The sequence below is a fragment of the Echiichthys vipera genome (assembly GCF_963691815.1).
Source record: "Echiichthys vipera genome assembly, chromosome: 7".
NCBI lineage: Eukaryota > Metazoa > Chordata > Actinopteri > Perciformes > Trachinidae > Echiichthys > Echiichthys vipera.
In genome coordinates this window covers 2,420,830-2,444,019 of record NC_139832.1, presented here as the reverse complement: position 1 = coordinate 2,444,019, position 23,190 = coordinate 2,420,830, and the positions used below count along the sequence as shown (strand labels likewise).

Sequence of the window (23,190 nt, the reverse complement as noted above, 5' to 3'; positions counted from 1 at the left end):
TAATATGAGGAGATCGCCCTCCTCGATGCGGTCGAGGTAGATGGCCTCTGACCTCACCGAGACAGAGCCCCCCTGTGGAGGGTTTTTTACCTGTTAAAGGGGACTTCTTCACAAAGTGCTTGCTCATGGGGGAATCTTTATTGATTGTCTTAGGGTTTTTTAATCACCTTGTCCATTTGTTTTGGAGAGGAGACGACCTCAATGCTGTGGGCGGCTGCCGCTCAGTGGAAGAGTGGGTCGTCCTCCATTTGAGAGATCAGCGGTTAAATCCCTAGCTCCCCCGGTCAGCATGTCGAAGTGTCCTTGGGCAAGACACTGAACCCTGAATTGCTCCCCGTGCTGCGCATGGGTGTGGTGAATGATTAGATTAGATTAGATAGTATGCAGATGTCCGCTACCATCAGTGTGAATGTCTGTGTGAATGGGTGAATGTGACAAGTGTGAAAGCGCCTTGAGTAGTCAGAAGACTAGAAAGGCGCAATATAGGTACAAGTCCATTTACCATGTATAACAATGCTCAATGCTCGGTAACAACACGAACATTTGTTCAAAAAAGATCTGGAGTCTTTAAAAATCTTTCTGTAGGGCAGTCCGTAAGATAACTGTAAAGATGCACACAATGAAGATGAGCTAAAAGTCTCATAACATCACTAACGTGACCATATAAGGAGTTTGTTACTAAGCTAGCAGCTACGTTATCAGTTCCCTAAGGCCCCTACACATGATGCGCTCTAAAAACGCTTTGCAATGGCCGCTCCATTCATTTCCCTCCCTGGGCGCCTCCCTAGGGAGGTGTTCTAGGCACGTCCAGCTTGGAGGAGGCCTCGGGGAAGACCCAGGACTAGGTGGAGAGATTATATCTCCACTCTGGCCTGGGAACGCCTCAGGATCCCCCAGTTAGAGCTGGTTAATGTGGCCCGGGAAAGGGGTCCCCTGCTGCTGCCCCCGCGACCCGACCCCGGATAAGAGGCTGAAGATGAGATGAGATGAATGTCTGAGTGTCTCCATCTGAAGAAGTAAAACCTGCTCTGACATCGTCAATGATGCACACTACCGTAAATAGATTGTGGATAAAATTTGAAGGTTGGATTTAAGGAACACGTCTGCGTGCACATCAGCAGAGGAAAGAAACTGAATATTTGAAATGTTGTCCTTAATGTTTCAGTCTGGTTTGATGTCGGTGTCCTCAGCTGCTGCTGCTGCTGCTGCTGCTGCTGCTGCTGCTGCTGCTGCTGCTCTCTGAGCTCTCGGCCTCCATCACATGGATCTTTTCCTCACTGATGTGCCGTTCACAGTCTCACAGCAACTAACGGGAGGAGGTGAAGGAGCCGGCTGAGAGACTGTTTAATGTCACACTGAGCTGCGGCTGCTTCACTCCGAGCCACTTATTCTCCCGTCAGACACCGTGCACGCCGCTTCTCCTGCCACAGGAACACCAATGTGACAAAAGCGAAATAGAACAGTAGAGCCGGTGGAAGGCTGTGTGGAGGAGGACGGGGCGCTCCTGAGTGACCTCCGGTTGTTTCGGTGATTTCACTTGATTGAAAAATCAGACTGAAGAGTTTCAACTGAAATTTCTCTTTGTGAGTGTCTTTGAATCTTAATTTAGGAACTGGAGGCCAAAGTGGTTACTACGTGCGTGTGTTAGTTAAGTTTGGAATAGGGCTGATGTGGGAGTTTGATACTGGTGTTATTAGGGGAAAATTACGGATGCTGCCGAACATTAGTGCATTTTAAATCAGGGAGAATAGACCTCTTCTATATGGATTATGCACATTTGCACCAATATGACTCTGCAAATGTGCTAAGAAGGCTTCAGCCTCTTATCCGGGGTCAGGTCTCGGGGGCAGCAGCTCCAGCAGGGGACCCCAACTTCCCTTTCCCGGGCCACATTAACCAGCTCTAACTGGGGGATCCTGAGGCGTTCCCAGGCCAGTGTGGAGATCTAATCTCTCCACCTGGTCCTGGGTCTTCCCCGAGGCCTCCTCCCAGCTGGACGTGCCTGGAACACCTCCCTAGGGAGGCGCCCAGGGTTCATCCTTACCAGATGATCCTGAACCACCTCAACTGGCTCCTTTCAACGCAAAGGAGCAGCGGCTCTACTCCGAGTTCCTCACGGATGCTGAACTTCTCCCCCTCTCTCTAAGGGAGACTCCAGCCCCCCTCCTGAGGAAACACATTTCGGCCTCTTGGACCTAGACCTGTTTCTTTGGGTCCTGACCCAGCTTTCATGACCACAGGTGAGGGTAGGAACCGAGATTGACCGCTAGATCAAGAGCCTTTTCTTCCTCAGCTCTCTTTTCGTAACAACGGTGCAACTGCAACACCACCCCCGCTGCTCCGGTTCTCAGAAATCGCAAAAGTCCTTCTACATGACTTCTCACAACTCCTCCCACACCTGCTGCTTAGCCTCTGACACAGCAGAGGCTGCAGCCCTTCTGGCCCGTCGGTACCTTGCAACTGCCTCCGGAGTCTTCTGGGAGAACAGATCCTGAAGGCCTTCTTCTTTAGGGGGACAGCTTCCCTGACCACCGGTGTCCACCGCGGTGTTCAAGGGTTACCGCCCCTTGTGGCACCTAAGACCTTGAGGCCACAGCTCACCTCTGCAGCTTCAGCAATGCAAGCTTACACTTGAATGTTGTAAGACAAAATGTGTAAATCACAGTGGAAAAACATCAATTTGTTCTTAATGTATTATCATTTCAGGCTGTAAAACAAAAAAAGTAACTATTTCAAAAGGGTATCATGACTTTCTATAGGCTCTGTATGTTCATCTCATCTCATCTGACCTTTTGAATATAGCCACATCTTTCAGAATAAATAGCTATGTGACACCAAGCATCGTTTTATGAATCTGTATTGTGAATGTGACAAACTCTGTGAAAGCGTTTTGAGTCGTCAGAAGACTAGAAAGGCTTTGTAAGTACAAGTCCATTTACCATTTGGATGTGTAAATAACTCAGTGACAACACAGGACAACCGGCGTGCTACCTCCTGAAGAATCATTAATAAATACAAACTGGGACGTCCACACTCATCCGTCTGAAGGCTCCGCAGACGCTCAGACACTGCAGTGTGTGTGTGTCATACGCCTCCCAGCAGCCATGGTTGTCTCCTCCATCTGCCAACACAAACCTCTCCACTGCAAATGTTTTGACTTGTCAAAGCAGGTAACTATTATGGTAATGATGGTGCCTTTTACATTAAGTTAATTCAGTGCTGCCACGATTAATGTTAATCATGTTTCCTGTGCTTTTACCTTCTTTGACAAGTGGAAACATCGGCTGGAGTAAAGGGTTCGTTGTGAGATGAGCTTCAAGGTTTTCTACCTGAAATGTGTCGGCGCATATTTTAATTTGTCAAAACGATGTGAAAAAGGTTCAAGTTTGTTCCGGGGCGAGTAAATAAAGAGGCTCCGGTCGGAGTCGTCTGGCCGTAAGTGCTCACCGCTGTGCACCTCTCTCCTCCGCAGGGCTTCCTGAAGAGCGAGCGCGTGTCCCGGATGGTCCAGAGCGGCGGCTGCTCGGCCAACGACTTCCGCGACGTCTTCAAGAAGAACATCGAGCGGCGCGTCCGCAGCCTCCCGGAGATCGACGGCCTGAGCAAAGAGACCGTGCTGAGCTCCTGGATCGCCAAGTACGACGCCATCTACAGGGGGGACGAGGACATGCGGCGCCAGCCACAGCGGGCGCACCTGAGCGCCGTGTCAGAGCTCATCCTCAGCAAGGAGCAGCTGTACGAGATGTTCCAGCAGATCCTCGGCATCCGCAAGTTCGAGCACCAGCTGCTGTACAACGCCTGTCAGGTGAGCAGCAGCATTTACACACTGTATGTTTATTATTTAATGCTTTTGTAGACGATGAAGCAAAGACTGCAGTTCCTCGGATGTCCAGTAGAGGCCGCTGGGAAACACAGGATCATGACTTTTACCTTTTTCCTCTGACCTTCAGACCACTGCTGCCTCCGTACCACAACTAACATTTCTTGCATTTCTGTGATTAGAAAGACATTTCACCTCATAAATGCGGTGACTTTCGACGGTTCCTCTTCGGGCAAACAGCCTCATTAGCAGCAGACTCTGCAGAACATCATGACCAGTAGCACCAGTAACTTAGTAATTAGACGGCAGATGAACCTCCACAGTGAGCATCGTCCGTTTCTGTGTATTTAAATGTGTTGACATGCACTCAGAGTGAAGATGAAGACGGCGGCGTGTGGCTGAGACTGTGGCGTGAGACTGATTGATTGCACAGATGAGGTGTTGTTTCTGCTGGGCAAATATGCCCGACACGCCTCCTACAGCGCCTTGGGTCAGCTGCAGTGTCATCAGCCGGGGACCGCCGCTCATTGGAGTTTCGCTCTCTTTAACCCTGGAACGCCTCCTGGTGGCGGAGCGGTGGCAGGGAGACGTCCCCTGCAGCTGACCCATCTCATTGCTTTGACCCCCAGTTCTTATCATCATGTCCAGAGGGATCTTTTAACCCTTTGACACTATGCTGAGTTAAAGGTTGAATATGTAGCATCTTTATTAAAAGCTATATTTTAAAATATATAAATAATAATACACCCACGGGGCGTTTTGAGGGGTACAGAATGCAAGTATTGCTTTTCCATAAAAATAGGCCAAGCATTCACTCGATCGACGGAGAGAAAGGAGCTAAACGGCATTAAAACGCAGGCTGAAATGGCTACGTTTCTCCTTGATCGGTAAGCTAACTCTTAGCTGTAACGGCTAACGAAACGGCTAACGCTAACTGTCAGTCAATCTCCTCTAATCCTTGTTTTAATGGTGTGATTTTCTGGAGAGGACGGGTTCAAACAGGCTGAAAGATTCCTTCACGGTGTGTGCGTCTCGTTGCCAGGTAACCAGCCGCAGGTTCAAGTCTCTGTGGGAGCACATGATCGGAGCAGATGTTTGTTTTTTTAAGGAAACTTTGAGTCTTTTCACGTCTCCCTCTAAAGCTCTAAAGGTTTTGAAACTACAGATTTAAACCTGAAACTACAAGGATGAGTTAGTGGAGGCGGGACATCAAGTGTTCTTTATCTTGTGTGTTGATCGCTGTAGTGAACGTTAATTCTCCAGGGGAGCCGTTGACCTTTGACGGCGCTCAGCCTGGATGTGTGTCGGGTCCCTCAGAGCGTCCTGACCTGCAGGGACCTCCGTCAGCGCCTGTCTGCTGAAAAACCTTAAAGGTCAAATCTGAAGTTCACAGTATGCGGAAAAAAATGGATTATCAACTGTGTGTGTGTGTGTGTGTGTGTGTGTGTGTGTGTGTGTGTGTGTGTGTGTGTGTGTGTGTGTGTGTGTGTGTGTGTGTGTGTGTGTGTGTGTGTGTGTGTGTGTGTGTGTGTGTGTGTGTGTGTGTGTGTGTGTGTGTGTCGAGACTGTGTGGGATGAGACTGTGTGTGTGTGTGTGGGGACTGTGTGTGTGCGTGTATGTCTCGAGACTGTGTGTGTGTTAAGCCTGTGAATGTTCTCATTGTGTGTGTGTTGTGTGTGATGAGACTGTGTGTGTGTGCGCGAAGACTGTGTGTGATGAGACTGTGTGTGTGTGTGTGTCGAGACTGTGTGTGTGTGTGTGTGTGTGTGTGTGTGTGTGTGCGCGTCGAGACTGTGTGACGAGACTGTGTGTGTGTGTCGAGACTGTGTGTATGTTGTGTGTGTCGAGACTGTGTGTGTGTGTGTGTGTGTGTGTGTGTCGAGACTGTGTGTGTGTGTGTCGAGACTGTGTTTGTGTGTGTGTGTGTCGAGACTGTGTGTATGTTGTGTGTGTCGAGACTGTGTATGATAAGACTGTGTGTCGAGACTGTGTGTGTGTGTGTGTGTGTGTGTGTGTGTCGAGACTGTGTGTGTGTGTGTGTTTGTGTGTGTGTGTGTGTGTGTCGAGACCGTGTGTATGTTGTGTGTGTCGAGACTGTGTGTGTGTGTCGAGACTCTGTGTGTGTTTTGAGACCGTGTGTATGTTGTGTGTGTCTCGACAAGACGCACAAAGACTCCGAGGTCTACGGAAAGATCTGGAAACAAAGCCACGCATCGCGATGACGTCATCAATGCGTGTGACGTGTGACGTGTTACGGCGTGATGACGTATAGGCAGCAAGAAGCATTCTCCGAGGCCCAGGTAGTGTGAGTACAAACGGGCCTGGAGGGGGGGACAAGGACCCTAAAGCATGGGGCACGGGGCAGAGGCACAGTGGGAGTGCGCCCTAAATGTCAGTAATGAACTGAGGATGTTTCATGATCATCATCGAGACTGCAGCAGGAACAGGAGTCCTTCAGTCTGGGGATCGAACCTGTGTGATTGAACTTCTGTTCTCCTCTCTGGAACATCACACGTACGCTGTTAGACGTTAGCCCTCACTGCGCTTTAGAGAGGCGCGTCGTCGAGCTGCGTTCAAGAGCGCGGTGTGTTCGATAAGGTTCCTGATTGATGTGAAAGTCACAAGTTCAAGTCCACAAAGATCTAAAATTGGACATTTTCACAAAAGCAGATGACAGTAGAGACGGGTCAGGTTTCGACCTTCTCTCCATTAAAATGGCCATAAAAGCAAAGACCCTTCAGGAGGTGTGGACTCTTGTGTGTGTCAGTGATGGAGGGAGATAAAAATAGACATGATGATCCACAGCTGCAGAGGGAGGGAGCGCCCAGGTGTTCACATCGTCTGGTCTCTGAGGACGAACAGCAGTGACAGAGAAGACGAATGCAGAGGATGCTTTCTCTAACAAACGACTCTAAACTCTATAAAAACGGACGTAGCGTCTCTGTTGAGGTCCGTTCTCTCAGCTTGATCCAATCGTCCTCGCCTACAGGAGTCTCCATCTTGTCAGACTTTGACTCCGCCCCATTTCCTCTGACCAAAAAAGGGCATGTATGTGACGCTGGGGGGAGGGGGGATACGTCCATCTGGCTGACGCATACCTGACGTAAACCGCATTAGCAACATAAGTTCCACCGCCCGCTAACACAACGCGTTACCATATAAACTGGAGTGGGGGTCAATGTTGAGATTTTTTTCCTGCGTCTCTAATGGAAAACGGTCTCACGGCCCGAATCCTCCCGCTGCTCCAGATTAGCATCCAGTGCATGTGTCATAGATAGCAGGCTGTATTGCAAGTCACGGTGCAAGTGCGGCTATTTAATTAGCATAACAGAGCTAACGTTAACGCGGTGTGTTCCTAAACCACCTGTTTGTCCATCTTGTCACTATGGAAACACCACCACACGAATGACCACAGCCCAGGTCGAGATGACGGGGTTAGCATGCTAATGATGCTAATCCTGACAACTAGCCTCCGAGGAGAAGTGACGGCCAGAGGCTAGCTGTCACTCAAGAGGCCACGCCCCTAATTATTCATAAACTTTAACCTCCAATAAAATAAAAACTAGCCCCTCCCCCTCAGTGTTGTCACAGAGATATGAGCTAAACAAACAGTTCTAGTGTGCGTGTTTGTGTGTGTGTGTGTGTGTGTGTGTGTGTGTGTGTGTGTGTGTGTGTACCCCCTCTCTGTTTTCCTGTGAATTGCTTTGAAGATAATTAGGATTTTGAGCATATTCGCTGTAACCAAACTCAGACCCTTTAAAGTGTCTGAGTTTCCTCGACAATCCGTCTCAAACTTCCCTGAATCCTTAATATTCATGTTCGTTTCACACCAGAGCGCCTTCTTCCAAACGGGTTTGTTGTGAACGCAGCCTCCGGCGTGGTTAAGCCCCATATTCTCTGGTGTTTGGGTCGATTGCTTTATTCATGGATCCTAAACAGGGGTCCTGCTCGGCTGCGGAGGGGTCCATTGATTCCCGTTGCGGTTCCGTCTGTGTGTCGCCTCTCATTAGCCGCTAAGAGGCAGGTAGAGGACGCCTTAATGAAGGAGCTGCAGCTCCAGGGCCGCAGCCGCAGCCAGCGCCTCAAATGTTCCCCGACAACCTGCTCCTGAGCTGCTCTCTCCTTCTTTTCTTTCCTCCATCCTTCTTTAGCTAGTTTCCCCCTCCCTCCATCCTTCTTTAGTTAGTTTCCCCCTCCCTCCATCCTTCTTTAGTTAGTTTCCCCCTCCCTCCATCCTTCTGTAGTTAGTTTCCTCCTCCCTCCATCCTTCTTTAGTGAGTTTCTGTAACCGATGACTGTCATTGTGTCACTTCTCTCCTCTCTTGTTCGTGCACGGCAGGATATCGGTTTGTCCTAAGGTTTAATAAAAGACTTATCTGATAGCGTACTTGTTCCGCACACATGAGGAATTGAATATCTGAGCGTGATCACTGAACTAAAAATGCTAACGTCGTCGTCATCATGAACATTAAACGTGATGACGAGAGACAGAAGCCTTAACTTCCTGCTGCAGAAAGAATGAATGCTCCAGATATTCGATTTTTGATTTTTGATTGTTTTATACATGAGCATGTTAACATGTGGGTGGCATGGTGGAATGGTGGTTAGCACTGTCCCCTCACAGCGAGGTGGTTCCTGGTTTGAATCCCTGCTGTGGCCCTTCTGTGTGGAGTTTGCATGTTGTCCCCGTGTCTGCGTGGGTTTTCTCCGGGTTCTCCGGTTTCCTCCCACAGTCCAAAGACGTGCAGGTGTTCGGTTCATTGATGACTCTAAATCACCCGTAGGTGTGAATGGTTGTCTGTCTCTGTTCGTCTCTATGTGTCCTGTGATAGACTGGCGTCCTGTCCAGGGTGGACCCCGCCTCACGCCCGATGTCAGCCCCCCCCCCCCACTATCAATTTCACAATACAATCACAGGGACACGCTTTAAGCTAGGCATACGCTAAATGTGGTTAGCAGTTGCTATCTATAAGTAAGTTAGCCGGCCTACCTCCATCGATGAGAGAAGACACGGGCGCGTACACAGGAATCTGGTGCATGCGCACTTACGAGCACTCGATCGGAGGGAGCTGAGGAGCTCGGTGGTAGAGGGGGAGGGGCGTGAGAGTTGTAAACATTCAAAATTCGACTGAGTCAATGCGATCTTGTCGACTGCAGCTTTAAGAAGATGTTTCTTTAGCAGAGTCCATGCTAACCGCTACGTGCTAATTTTTAGCACAACCACCCTTGCATTGTTTTTGCGGCCAAATTTAGGTCTGAAGTCCTTGTTGGTTTGATTCCCTGTTCTGCACCTCAGTGTGTTTATACAGCCACTGATGCTGTCTACCCTTTAATAGAGAGTATTAAGTGTGTCCTAATATACCCCGGACACACTCCTGCATGTATGTTTAAGTCGGTTTTCGAACACACGGCCTCTCTGACGCGTTGTCTCTGACGCTGCAGGGACTTTGAAAGAGTCTCATGAAGGCTGGTTGTCATAGAAATGCTCCGTGAGGCAGAATAAGAAAAGGCTGCCAACAAAGAGCACTTCATAGAAGTCATGGTAACAAAGATAGCTCTGTGTGTGTGTGTGTGTGTGTGTGTGTGTGTGTGTGTGTGTGTGTGTGTGTGTGTGTGTGTGTGTGTGTGTGTGTGTGTGTGTGTGTGTGTGTGTGTGTGTGTGTGTGTGTGTGTGTGTGTGTGTGTGTGTGTGTGTGTGTGTGTGTGTGTGTGTGTGTGTGTGTGTGTGTGTGTGTGTGTGTGTGTGCGTGCGTGTCTCGAGACTGTGTGTGTCTCGAGACTGTGTGAGTGCGTGTGTTGTTTGTGTCGAGACTGTGTGTGTGTGTGTTTGTGTCAAGACTGTGTGCGCGCGTGTGTTGATTGTGTCGAGACTGTGTGTGTGTGTGTTTGTGTCGAGACTGTGTGTGTGTGTGTGTGTGTGTGTCGAGACTGTGTGTGTGTCTCGAGACTGTGTGCGTGCGTGTGTGTGACGAGACTATGTGTGTGTGTGTGTGTGTGCGCGTTTGTATCGAGACTGTCTGTGCGCGTGTGTTGTTTGTGTCAAGAGTGTGTGTGCGTGCGCGTGTGTGCGTGTGTGTGTGTGTCGAGACTTTGTGTGTGTTTGTGTGTCGAGACTGTGTGTGTGCGTGTGCGTGTGTGTGTGCGTGTGTGTGTGTGTGTGTGTGTTCATTCTAACCCTTTGAACGTATCATCTGAACCGCGCACTTTTCCGTTCCAGTCGATTAAAGGGACGTGTTCTCTGTGAGACTGACGCCGTTCTCATCAGCTCTGATCGTTCCTTTGTTTTTCAATTTTAAAAACAAATTACTTCTTTGCGTGCCGGATGTTTTACTCCCGTTATTAGCTGCCGACGCTCCGGTTTGAAACGTGATGTTGTACGAAGAGTCTGATTAGCGGTGGACAGCCTGCGAGTGCCGTTATCTACCACACAGTTAATTAGAATTGACTGCGTAATTAAAACCAGACACACAAGCAGGAATGCAAAGTGAGAGCGCGCGGCGGCGTGTTTTTCTGACCACGAACACTCAAATCCCACTGCTCCTGACGCTCCACAAACACAGGAGCCCAGATAACGCAGCCTCTGGGTAAAACTCTCCCCAGGATCCAGATCCAGAGAGTTTCCATCTTCCTGTTTTGAAAGAGCGGTGTGCAAAGTGTTTAGAGAGGCTACGGTGGCCTGCAGGGTCCTCTCCTGACCCAGTGTTTGGTTTGTCCCTTCATTTGAAAGTACCGTATTTTCCGCACTATAGACACACTTTAAAACCTTCAAATGTCTCAAAAGCCGACAGTGCGCCTTATAATCTGGTGCTCCTTATATATGGACCAATATTGAGCCACAACAGGTCTCCAACTACGGTGAGCAGCCGCCGACTCTATTTTCCCCCGTAGAAGAAGTAACGCGCGGTGCATGTTGAGATATACGACTGTGCGAAGCGTGCCGTTTCATTTCCATGTGTGTGTTTGTGTAAAGAGCCCAAAATGGCTCCTGTTAAGAGACACACTTACGACGCAGAGTTTACACTCAAGGCCATTAGTCACGCAGTAGAACACGGGAATAGAGCAGCAGCCAGAGAGTTGAACATGAACCAATCAATGGTGCCGAAGTGGAGGAAGCAACAAGACGACCTCCCCTGACTAGTGTACCTGTTGATTCGACCTCTTCTCAGGACTGTGTGGGTGCGTCTACTGTGATTGATTGACAGCTTCCTGAGCCTCCTGATAGCTTCGTTTCACCTGTTAAGGCGGGACAAAGTACACCTTTATCACTCTTAGTGGTAGACGGACATTTATAACCTCATAAATCCCCATCAAATTCTCATCAAAGCCCCGCCCACTTTCAACCCGAGCAGAGGTCGAATCATCCAGAAGAACTGAAAATACCTGTGTGTGTGTTCAGGGGCTTTGAGACACATTTATAAAGTGAAAACTTGAAATACAACACGAGAGAGAAGAGAGAAGACAATAGGTCGAACTTACTGGAACACTAAAAAAGTATTTCCATCTGAAGAATCACAAGTCCTCTTGGGAACCAGGTCGCGGGTCCAAGCGTCTGAAATGTGTTTCCTCAGGAGGGGGTCTGGAGTCTCCCTTAGAGAGAGGGGGAGAAGTTCAGCATCCGTGAGGAACTCGGAGTAGAGCCGCTGCTCCTTTGCGTTGAAAGGAGCCAGTTGAGGTGGTTCAGGATCATCTGGTAAGGATGAACCCTGGGCGCCTCCCTAGGGAGGTGTTCCAGGCACGTCCAGCAGGGAGGAGGCCTCGGGGAAGACCCAGGACCAGGTGGAGAGGTTAGATCGCCACACTGGCCTGGGAACACCTCAGGATCCCCCAGTTAGAGCTGGTTAATGTGGCCCGGGAAAGGGAAGTTTGGGGTCCCCTGCTGGAGCTGCTGCGCCGCGACCCGACCCCGGATAAGAGGCTGAAGATGAAATGAGAATCCCACGTCACGGGAGGAATCAGAAGCGTTTATAAAACTGTATGAAGCTTCAAACACAAAAAGGATTGAAAGTAATCTTTTGAAACTGCTTCCATGCGACATTATTAACATTTCTTTGATTATTACGGCATAAACACGTGACCTCCTCTCACACGCTGATGCCTTTCATCAGCAGATAAACACTCAGTAAATAATGAGAACAGTAAAAAACATGGGATTTAAAAGTGTGTGTCAGACGTGGGTTTGACCTCCGCGGCTCTGAGGAATAATTCATTTTCCTCCCTCAGTGTTGAGTTAATTAAGGACCCGGTGATCAGCAGAGCTCATCAGTGACGAGTGCAGAATGAATAAACGTGTTCCACTCTGCACGAGCGGATCCACACCAACGGCTTTCTGATTGGTTTTGTGTGTCGGCGGAAACAAGCGAAACAAATCTATCTCAGCAATTAGTGCGGGCGGATGTCGGGCCTGACGGGAGGTGGTGACAGGAGGCCACGGCGACAGTGTTCATTTATTCAATAACCAAATCATTGTCTCCTCTGCTAACGTTATCATTCATTGCTCTCACTGCTGGGAACACATCTCAAACTCCTTTTCATGTTTTAAGATAAGATAAGATAATACTTTATTGTCTGTTACACAAGGGTTACAGAAAGTTTTCTTAGAGCGTACTCACACTGTCCTTCCGCACCGCGACCCGGGCTTTAGGGTACTTGTCCCCCCCTCGCTCTCCCCCCGCGCCCCAGCCCCGTTTGTACTCACACTGCCAGGGCCGGCCAATGCTTCATGCTGTCCATACGCCATCACGCCGTAACACGTCACACGCATTGATCGCGTGTGTGTGGCTTTGTTTCCAAATCTTTCCACAGACCTCAGAGTTTTTGTGCGTCTTGTCGACTGTTTTTGAATCTTTTCATCGACCAAATCTGCAGTAAACACTCCACCTCCGCATCACACCAACGTGAACCTTTCACCGCCATTGTTGTTGTTGTTAAATGTCCGCGCATGCTCCCTCCTTCTATTTACATGTCCGAACAGGCGGACATAACGCTACTGCCGTAGGGCTCGTGCTCGTACACGTGCGCACGCTCGTGCTCGTACATGTGCAAACGCTGTCGCTAAAGCCCACCTCTTTCAAGCGGGCCATGGACGGCCCGCTGGTCGCAGTTACGCGCGGAGCGGGTCCACTCACACTGCTTAAAGGTACTAGACTTTAGCTGAAAAAACGGTTATGGCCCCGGCAAGAAGGACAGTGTGAGTGCGCCCTTAGTCAAGGCTCCAATCACAAGAAATATTCACACAGACGTATAAGGACAAGACATGGGGTGTTGAGGTATCAGCTGTGGTAGTCATTTTGTGTTGTTCAGTGTGGCTGTTGCAGAAGGGATGATCTTGTAAATGTTCCTCGGGGCCAGTGGTGCATTGAAACACCTGCATGATGGTAGCAGCTGGAAGGAGTGATGGAGGGGTTGAGAGTGGTCCTCTGTGATCAGGTTGGCTTTCCTGATCACTGAGCGACTGTACAGCTCAGATAGGGGGGTATGGAGGGAACCATGGTTCACTATCCGGGAGAGTCTTGTTTTGTGCTTGATGGTGAGTTGGTTGTACCAGGAAGAGATATTAAAAGTGAGAACTGATTCAATAAGGGAGCAGGGTGAAGGAGCAGACAAAGCCAACAGAAGTGTCACAGACTGGATCAGTCCAGGACCAGAGGGTCTCAGACTGTCAGTCCAGGACCAGAGGGTCTCAGACTGTCAGTCCAGGACCAGAGGGTCTCAGACTGTCAGTCCAGGACTAGAGGGTCTCAGACTGTGTCAGTCCAGGACCAGAGGGTCTCAGAATGGATCAGTCCAGGACCAGAGGGTCTCAGACCAGATCAATCCAGGACCAGAGGGTCTCAGACTGGATCAGTCCAGGACCAGAGGGTCTCAGACTGGATCAGTCCAGGACCAGAGGGTCTCAGACTGTGTCAGTCCAGGACCAGAGGGTCTCAGACTGTGTCAGTCCAGGACCAGAGGGTCTCAGACTGGATCAGTCCAGTACCAGAGGGTCTCAGACTGTGTCAGTCCAGGACCAGAGGGTCTCAGACTGGATCAGTCCAGGACCAGAGGGTGTCAGACTGGATCAGTCCAGGACCAGAGGGTCTCGGACTGGATAAGTCCAGGACCAGAGGGTCTCAGACTGTGTCAGTCCAGGACCAGAGGGTCTCAGACCAGATCAGTCCAGGACCAGAGGGTCTCAGACTGTGTCAGTCCAGGACAAGAGGGTCTCAGACTGGATCAGTCCAGGACCAGAGGGTCTCAGACTGTGTCAGTCCAGGACCAGAGGGTCTCAGACTGTGTCAGTCCAGGACCAGAGGGTCTCAGACCAGATCAGTCCAGGACCAGAGGGTCTCAGACTGTGTCAGTCCAGGACAAGAGGGTCTCAGACTGGATCAGTCCAGGACCAGAGGGTCTCAGACTGTGTCAGTCCAGGACCAGAGGGTCTCAGACTGTGTCAGTCCAGGACAAGAGGGTCTCAGACTGGATCAGTCCAGGACCAGAGGGTCTCAGACTGGATCAGTCCAGTACCAGAGGGTCTCAGACTGGATCAGTCCAGGACCAGAGGGTCTCAGACTGGATCAGTCCAGGACTTAGGGTCTCAGACTGGATCAGTCCAGGACCAGAGGGTCTCAGACTGTGTCAGTCCAGGACCAGAGGGTCTCAGACTGGATCAGTCCAGGACCAGAGGGTCTCAGACTGGGTCAGTCCAGGACCAGAGGGTCTCAGACTGTGTCAGTCCAGGACCAGAGGGTCTCAGACTGTGTCAGTCCAGGACCAGAGGGTCTCAGACTGGATCAGTCCAGTACCAGAGGGTCTCAGACTGTGTCAGTCCAGGACCAGAGGGTCTCAGACTGGATCAGTCCAGGACCAGAGGGTGTCAGACTGGATCAGTCCAGGACCAGAGGGTCTCGGACTGGATAAGTCCAGGACCAGAGGGTCTCAGACTGTGTCAGTCCAGGACCAGAGGGTCTCAGACCAGATCAGTCCAGGACCAGAGGGTCTCAGACTGTGTCAGTCCAGGACAAGAGGGTCTCAGACTGGATCAGTCCAGGACCAGAGGGTCTCAGACTGTGTCAGTCCAGGACCAGAGGGTCTCAGACTGTGTCAGTCCAGGACCAGAGGGTCTCAGACCAGATCAGTCCAGGACCAGAGGGTCTCAGACTGTGTCAGTCCAGGACAAGAGGGTCTCAGACTGGATCAGTCCAGGACCAGAGGGTCTCAGACTGTGTCAGTCCAGGACCAGAGGGTCTCAGACTGTGTCAGTCCAGGACAAGAGGGTCTCAGACTGGATCAGTCCAGGACCAGAGGGTCTCAGACTGGATCAGTCCAGGAGCAGAGGGTCTCAGACTGTGTCAGTCCAGGACCAGAGGGTCTCAGACTGGCTCAGTCCAGGACCAGAGGGTCTCAGACTGGATCAGTCCAGGACCAGACGGTCTCAGACCAGATCAATCCAGGAGCAGAGGGTCTCAGACTGTGTCAGTCCAGGACCAGAGGGTCTCAGACTGGCTCAGTCCAGGACCAGAGGGTCTCAGACCGGATCAGTCCAGGACCAGAGGGTCTCAGACCGGGTCACTCCAGTACCAGAGGGTCTCAGACTGGGTCAGTCCAGGACCAGAGGGTCTCAGACTGGGTCACTCCAGTACCAGAGGGTCTCAGACTGTGTCAGTCCAGTACCAGAGGGTCTCAGACTGTGTCAGTCCAGGACCAGAGGGTCTCAGACTGTGTCAGTCCAGGACCAGAGGGTCTCAGACTGTGTCAGTCCAGGACCAGAGGGTCTCAGACTGGGTGTTCTTCACTTTGATTCCACTTCATAATTTGCTGTTCAGCGTATTTTCCTGTCCAGCTGCAGGTCTGGAAAACTCCTCAGCGTGACTAAAGGGAGTTTGGATCCTTTGAAAATGAGACAGCTGATTTATAACGAGTCTAAAATTAAACAGCTTATCTTATTCTCTCTGTTATCGGCTCTGACGGTTCCGCTTGTCTCTTCGGCTTCAGGACAGTTTCCATCAGAGCAGTTTCATCTCTGATCATTTTAGACGCCTCAGCTCATCACAGATTTGTGAAACCAGGCTCTGTTTTTTTTTTGCCCAGTTAGCAAACCTCGTTCAATTTCCACTCTGCTTTCATCTCCTCTGAGTGTCGCTGACACCGGGTTTAACCGGCGACTCGTTGTCTGATCTCCTGCTCACGGTGAAGCGCTCTGAGGTGAAGGTGAAGCAAAGACACTTCACTTTCACCTCAATCAAATTATAATGTTCTTCCCCTGTTTTAATAATGAGCAGATTCCCTTTAACACTGAAAACACAGAGCAGCAGGGAAGTGCTGCGGCAGCCACCCTGAGCTCAGTGAGCTGCAATCAACCAATCACAGCGATAAGACGTGACTTACAACCAATTACAGCAACAAAACATGATTTTACAACCAATCACAGCAACAATATGTGACTTTACAACCAATCACAGCAACAAAACGTGACTTTACAACCAATCACAGCAACAGAAGTGACTTTACAACCAATCCCAGCAACAAAAGTGACTTTACAACCAATCACAGCAACAAGACGTGACTTTACAACCAATCACAGCAACAAAAGAGACTTTACAACCAATCACAGCAACAGAACGGGACTTTACAACCAATCACATCAACAAAACGTGACTTTACAACCAATCACAGCAACAAAACGTGACTTTACAACCAATCACAGCAACAGAAGTGACTTTACAACCAATCACAGCAACAAGATGTGACTTTACAACCAATCACAGCAACAGAAGTGACTTTACAACCAATCACAGCAATAAAATGTGACTTTACAACCAATCACAGCAACGAAACGTGACCTACAACCAATCATAGCAACAGAAGTGACTTTACAACCAAACAAACCAATGAAACGTGACTTAACAACCAATCACAGCAACGACACATGACTTTACAACCAATCATAGCAACAGAAGAGACTTTACAACTAATCATAGCAACAAAACGTGACCTACAACCAATCATAGCAACAGAAGAGACTTTACAACTAATCATAGCAACAAAACGTGACTTTACAACCAATCACAGCAACAAAACGTGACTTTACAACCAATCACAGCAACAGAAGTGACTTTACAACCAATCACAGCAACAAGATGTGACTTTACAACCAATCACAGCAACAGAAGTGACTTTACAACCAATCACAGCAATAAAATGTGACTTTACAACCAATCACAGCAACGAAACGTGACCTACAACCAATCACAGCAACAGAAGTGACTTTACAACCAATCACAGCAACGAAACGTGACTTTACAACCAATCATAGCAACAGAAGAGACTTTACAACTAATCATAGCAACAAAATCTGACTTTACAACCAATCACAGCAACGAAACGTGACTTTACAACCAATCACAGCAACAATACGTGACTTTACAACCAATCACAGCAACAGAAGAGACTTTACAACCAATCACAGCAACAAAACTTGACTTTACAACCAATCACAGCAACAAAACGTGACTTTACAACCAATCACAGCAACAGAAGAGACTTTACAACCAATCACAGCAACAAAACGTGACTTTACAACCAATCACAGCAACAAAACTTGACTTTACAACCAATCATAGCAACAAAACATGACTTTACAACCAATCACAGCAACAAAACGTGACTTTACAACCAATCACAGCAACAAAACGCTACTTTACAACCAATCACAGCAACAAAACATGAATTTACAACCAATCCCAGCAACAAAACATGAATTTACAACCAATCATAGCAACAAAACGTGACTTTACAACCAATCACAGCAACAAAACGCGACTTTACAACCAATCACAGCAACAAAACGTGACCTACAACCAATCATAGCAACAGAAGTGACTTTACAACCAATCATAGCAACAAAACATGACTTTACAACCAATCATAGCAACAGAAGTGACTTTACAACCAATCACAGCAACGAAACCTGACTTTACAACCAATCAAAGCAGCAAAACGTGACTTTACAACCAATCACAGCAACAAAACGTGACTTTACAACCAATCACAGCAACGAAACCTGACTTTACAACCAATCACAGCAACAAAATGTGACCTACCTCCACTAGAGATGTCACAATACCAAAGAGTCAGTAGTTGTTGCCAATACCAGTAATATTATACAATTTCGATGCCAATTCGATGCCACAGGGGAAATGAAGGATTTTCTAAGATCCCATTTACTTAAACATGACCCTCTTTATGTAACCACAAGCCCTCCAAACATCTTTTAAAGTGTATTTCAGTATGACGGATAAAAACAGAAAGCGTAACTCGTTAAAATGTTTGGATGTTGTTCATAAATATGAATCAGAAATCATCTTCAATCAGCAGCTGGACCGTAGCTGTCCTTGGGAACGCCTCCTTGTTTAGTTTTTCATTACAATGTTAAACATCGCGTTTTGAACGTTGTTTGTTGTTACGGTAAACGCTAAAATGGAAGTGTTGCCTCCCTTGGTCTGAAGACCGGGGTACCATCGTTTGCATCTTGGCTTCAGCAGATTGTTGATATCGCCACGGTCATCTGCCTCACACGCAAAGTACTTCCTTACACGACTTTTTAATCAACGAGTCGGGGCGAAGCGATCGCTGTAGTTCGCTTCCATATGGGGTTAGTTATGACATGTGAGTTCCACTTTTTCATGACCTCCTACTTCTGAATCCGAGTACGACTGGAACACTCAATACCGCCCCCATTAGATCAGGAAGAGTCACAGCATCGAAACCCCCAGAGCCTCGGTGCGTCCGGTGCCTGAAATAAACAGGGATCGCCAGTATTGGTTCTCGTGACGTCCCTAACAACCAATCACAGCAACGAAGCGTGACCTACGACCAATCTCAGCTACAAAGCAGCGTCATCGAGGCAAACGACACTGTAAAACTGTGCTGTTTCCAGTGTTAACTGTTTAAAACAAACACACAGAATGACCTTTAATCTTTGTGTAGATGAGATAAAGTGAACTATTGAGACCATGGGAGAAAGAAGTTTAGAGTGGGAAACTCAGTTACTGTTCAGTGTGTTCAGTGTCTGAACCACTAATCTCAGATGCTCACTCCTGATTGGCTAATTACTGTCGCCTGTTACCACCCAAGCTGCTGATTGGTTAATCAACGCACAACTGAGCCCCCTTTTAAATCCACTTCTTCGGCGCAGATCCCTCTTGCTGTGTCTCGCCTTCACTTTTTGATTACTTACGTGATGCTGCGGCTCTCTGATTGGCTGACTCATTTGTCTTTTCTTTCTCAGCTGGACAACGTGGACGAGCAGGCGGCTCAGATCCGCAGAGAGCTGGACGGAAGGTTACAGCTGGCCGAGAAGATCGCCAGGGTGAGAAAACCCAAACTCATCACGTCTAAACCTGCGTCCATTGTCTATTTGGCACAATGACTCTTTGAAATGCGAAAGGTGTCTCTTGATGACAAACCCAAAGAGAACTCTGCAGCCTCGTTTAGCTCCTAGTTTTGGTTTGACTTTTACCGCCTGTCTCAACGTTGAACGCGCTCTGATAACAGCCGAACATCGAGCGGCGGAAGAGTTAGATATGTTTATCAGGAGTTAATGAAGAAGTGGAAGTAGAGAGCCGTTAAAGCTGCAGTCGGCGACTCTGGCAGATCGAGTTGACTCAAATTTTTCGAATGTTTACAACTCTCACGCCCCTCCCCCTCTACCACCGAGCTCCTCCGCTCCCTCCCATCGAGTGCTCGTAAGTGCACGTGCAACAGATTCCTATAAACGCGCCTCTTTTTTCTCTCATCGATAAACGGCACGGAGTACACGCTTCACGGGGGTAGGTTGGCTAACTTACCATAGATAGCAACTGCTAACGCCATGTAGCGTATGGCTGTAACATGTGTGAGGGGGGAGTTGGGATCTGTGGCGTGTGCACCGACCGTTAACTGCGCTGAGTGGACAGGTTGACACAGGTGCGGTGGAGGGTCTAGGTACATGAGGAGGCGGTTTTCTTTCTAACACAGGATGATTTAAAGTGTTCAATCAGAGCAGAGTGTCAGCTTCAGCGAATACGATCAAACAAATGTTGCAGACTGCGACTTTAATGTACTGTATCAGGTGTTCACAGCTTGCTCTGCTGCCCCCATGTGTACGAAAATATTTTATTCACCACACACCTCAGGTAGAAAAGCCCATGAAGTCATTTAACTTGACAGCAACATGACGGTTAGGCTGAGAGGACGTCTGATTGGGTGGTTCATTCATTGTGTGATGGTGCGAAGTCACTGTGTGTCTGATGCACCCTGGCTGCCCGTCCTGCAGGAGAGGAGATACCCCAAGTTCGTCTCCGCGGACATGGAGCCCCTCTATGTGGAGGAGCTGCGGTCGGCGGTCAACCTGCTCATGGCGAACCTGGAGAGTCTGCCCGTGTCCAAAGGAGGTCCCGACTTCAAACAGAAGCTCAAACGCTCCACCATGAACAACTCCTTCCTGGACATGGGAGACGAGGGAGACATCTTGTCCAAGTCGGACGTGGTGCTGTCCTTCACCCTGGAGGTGGGTGACCCGCGGGTAGTTTGATGAATAACTGCGGAAACTTGCCTCTGTGATGCTTCATATATGATGCGAGTTGATTGAGCGTCAACAACATGTCTGCTTTGTTTTTTTTGCCAAACAGGAAGTGGCAAACACGGAAGTTGCCAGACAGGAAGTGACATTTAGCTTATTAACATTACACTAGAAAGGAGTTCTACAAACAGCAACACACTAATCTCATTTCCCTTTGTAACAGTTACAATCATCAACAAATACAATTAAACAGACACACAACACACACGGACTGTTTGGGGTTTGGGAGTCATTTGAAGAGGCCGTGTGTTTGAACCCTCTGCCCGTGTTTGTTCAGATCGTGATCGTGGAGGTCCAGGGTCTGAAGTCCGTGGCTCCGAACCGGATCGTTTACTGCACCATGGAGGTGGAGGGAGGAGAGAAGCTGCAGACGGACCAAGCTGAAGCCTCCAGACCGCAGTGAGTTCCACTTCAGACAGTAAAATGTGACACTTTACACACTGCACCGTGATCGGCTCTCAAACCTGCTGGGCGTCACAAAATCAGTTCTTACGCGCACGTGTTGTCACCGACGCCACGGTGAGCACAGAGAAACTTTGTGCCTTTGGTGTGAAACTCTGCGCGTGTCATTCTGCGGGGTGAAGGTCGAACATCCAGAGTACAACAAGCAAAAAGAGTTTTGCGTGGGTGGAAACGGGCGGTCCTCGTGAACCTCTTTGCTCATTATTGAATATCTTTGAGTGTGTGACACTGTTGTTGTGCCGGGAACTCTTCACCCGTGTGCATATTGCGGTAAGAGAATACGAGGGACACCGTCACACATGTAAACACGCTCAGTGTAAGGACCCCAACAACAACATAGCTGTCCCATACACAGCCTGACCCAATAACGGGCTGACTAAAAGATTCATTCATTCATCTTCAGCCTCTTGTCCCTGTCGGGGTCTTGGGGGTGCTGGATCCGATCCCAGCTGACATCGGGCGTGAGGCGGGGTCCACCCTGGACAGGACCCCGCCTCTATCACAGGACACATAGAGACGAACAGAGACAGACAACCATTCACACCTACGGGTGATTTAGAGTCATCAATGAACCCAACACCTGCACGTCTTTGAACTGTGGGAGGAAACCGGAGAACCCGGAGAAAACCCACGCAGACACGGGGACAACATGCAAACTCCACTTCTAACCACTACACCACCTTGTCACCCTTATCTAAAAGATGCCTGACTAAATATTCAAACACTTAAATCACATTATATGCAACAAATGAACATCTTATTAACCTGTATTTGCATTCTCTTAAGGGAACTTATAACACTTATATTAAACATGATCTTGATGATTGTGACACAAACACGTTTACAGCTGCTCAGCCTCCACTCGTGACTCCTAACTGGTTTGTCCTCTGAGCTTTTGAGGATGAAACACACACAGGGGCCGCGGTGAAGAAGCCTCCATAACACAGTTACCTGGAGGTGAACCCACCACAGACCCCCATCTCTGAAATGCAAACGGCGTTCTGCGAGTTGCAACCTGCGATCAGCCGCCCCGAGACATGTGTGTCATTCTCCAGTAACGGCTGAAGCAGCTAGAAGACGAGGCCGTTATGTCACAGTGATGGGAGTCGGTCTCAACTCATCACGTGTAAAACATGAGCACACACGCACACACACACACACACAAACACACACACGCACATTGGGAAGAAAATGTAAAGTTTGTCCTGAAGGGGGCGCCAGAGAAATCAAAAAGCTATCGTGGCTTTTATAGGACATCTAAAGCCTCAGCATGTCAGGCTCAGTTTTAACTTAACCGTCACCTTTAGTCGTCTAAACTTAACCGTCACCTTTAGTCGTCTAAACTTAACCGTCACCTTTAGTCGTCTAAACTTAACCGTCACCTTTTGTCGTCTAAACTTAACCGTCTCCTTTAGTCGTCTAAACTTAACCGTCTCCTTTAGTCGTCTAAACTTAACCGTCTCCTTTAGTCGTCTAAACTTAACCGTCTCCTTTAGTCGTCTAAACTTAACCGTCATCTTTAGTCGTCTAAACTTAACCGTCTCCTTTAGTCGTCTAAACTTAACCGTCTCCTTTAGTCGTCTAAACTTAACCGTCTCCTTTAGTGACTAAACTTAACCGTCATCTTTAGTCGTCTAAACTTAACCGTCTCCTTTAGTCGTCTAAACTTAACCGTCTCCTTTAGTGACTAAACTTAACCGTCTCCTTTAGTCGTCTAAACTTAACCGTCTCCTTTAGTCGTCTAAACTTAACCATCACCTTTTGTTTTATAAACTTAACCGTCTCCTGAATTGACCGATACGCTGTAGCGGTGAAATCTCTCGCCGGCAGCTCATCGTGTTGCAGTTGTTGCTTGTTGAGCGGCCGTCGGACAGTTGGTCACGCGGGGGTCCGTATGATAATGGAGCTGCCCTTTCACATGCTCCAGCCCGTGTGTTTTCTTCTTCTCTGGTTGCCCCCTCCGCTCGCCTGAATCTCCAAACGCAGCCAATTAGAGGAGCGCGCCGTAACCCTACGACCTCGCTGGTCGACAGGGATCCCTGTGATGTAACCCGGGCTCCACTGCAGCTCCTGTAACCTTCACTCCTTCAATAACACACTTAACGACGTCCTCGTTAACCGTAATCACACACACAACATGATTAGCCGTGATTACGGCGTGAGGTCCAGGCGCCGGGACGACTCCTGCAGTCGTAGCGTAGCGGCCTCTTTAATCACAGAGGACCTTTTCGTCGCTAAGACCCTTAATTATCGTTGAATCTGGAGCTTTTGTGAAGCGTTCAGGACCAAAGCGGCGTGTCTTCACGTTAT

The 23,190-nt window shown here is 48.8% G+C and overlaps 1 protein-coding gene across 5 annotated transcripts in view; it reads left to right on the top strand.

Moving 5' to 3' along the window:
* Positions 1-3,473: 3,473 nt before the first annotated feature.
* cadps2 (Ca++-dependent secretion activator 2) overlaps positions 3,474-23,190 on the top strand; it is a 136,801-nt gene continuing 117,084 nt past the window's right edge. For all 5 annotated transcript variants that reach the window (XM_083917255.1, XM_083917254.1, XM_083917252.1 and 2 more), the window contains exons 1-4: positions 3,474-3,805; positions 19,087-19,167; positions 20,113-20,346; positions 20,696-20,817. In XM_083917255.1, the coding sequence (XP_083773381.1) occupies positions 3,503-3,805; positions 19,087-19,167; positions 20,113-20,346; positions 20,696-20,817 (740 nt within the window). In that variant the 5' untranslated portion in view covers positions 3,474-3,502. The remainder of the gene's footprint in view (positions 3,806-19,086; positions 19,168-20,112; positions 20,347-20,695; positions 20,818-23,190) is intronic.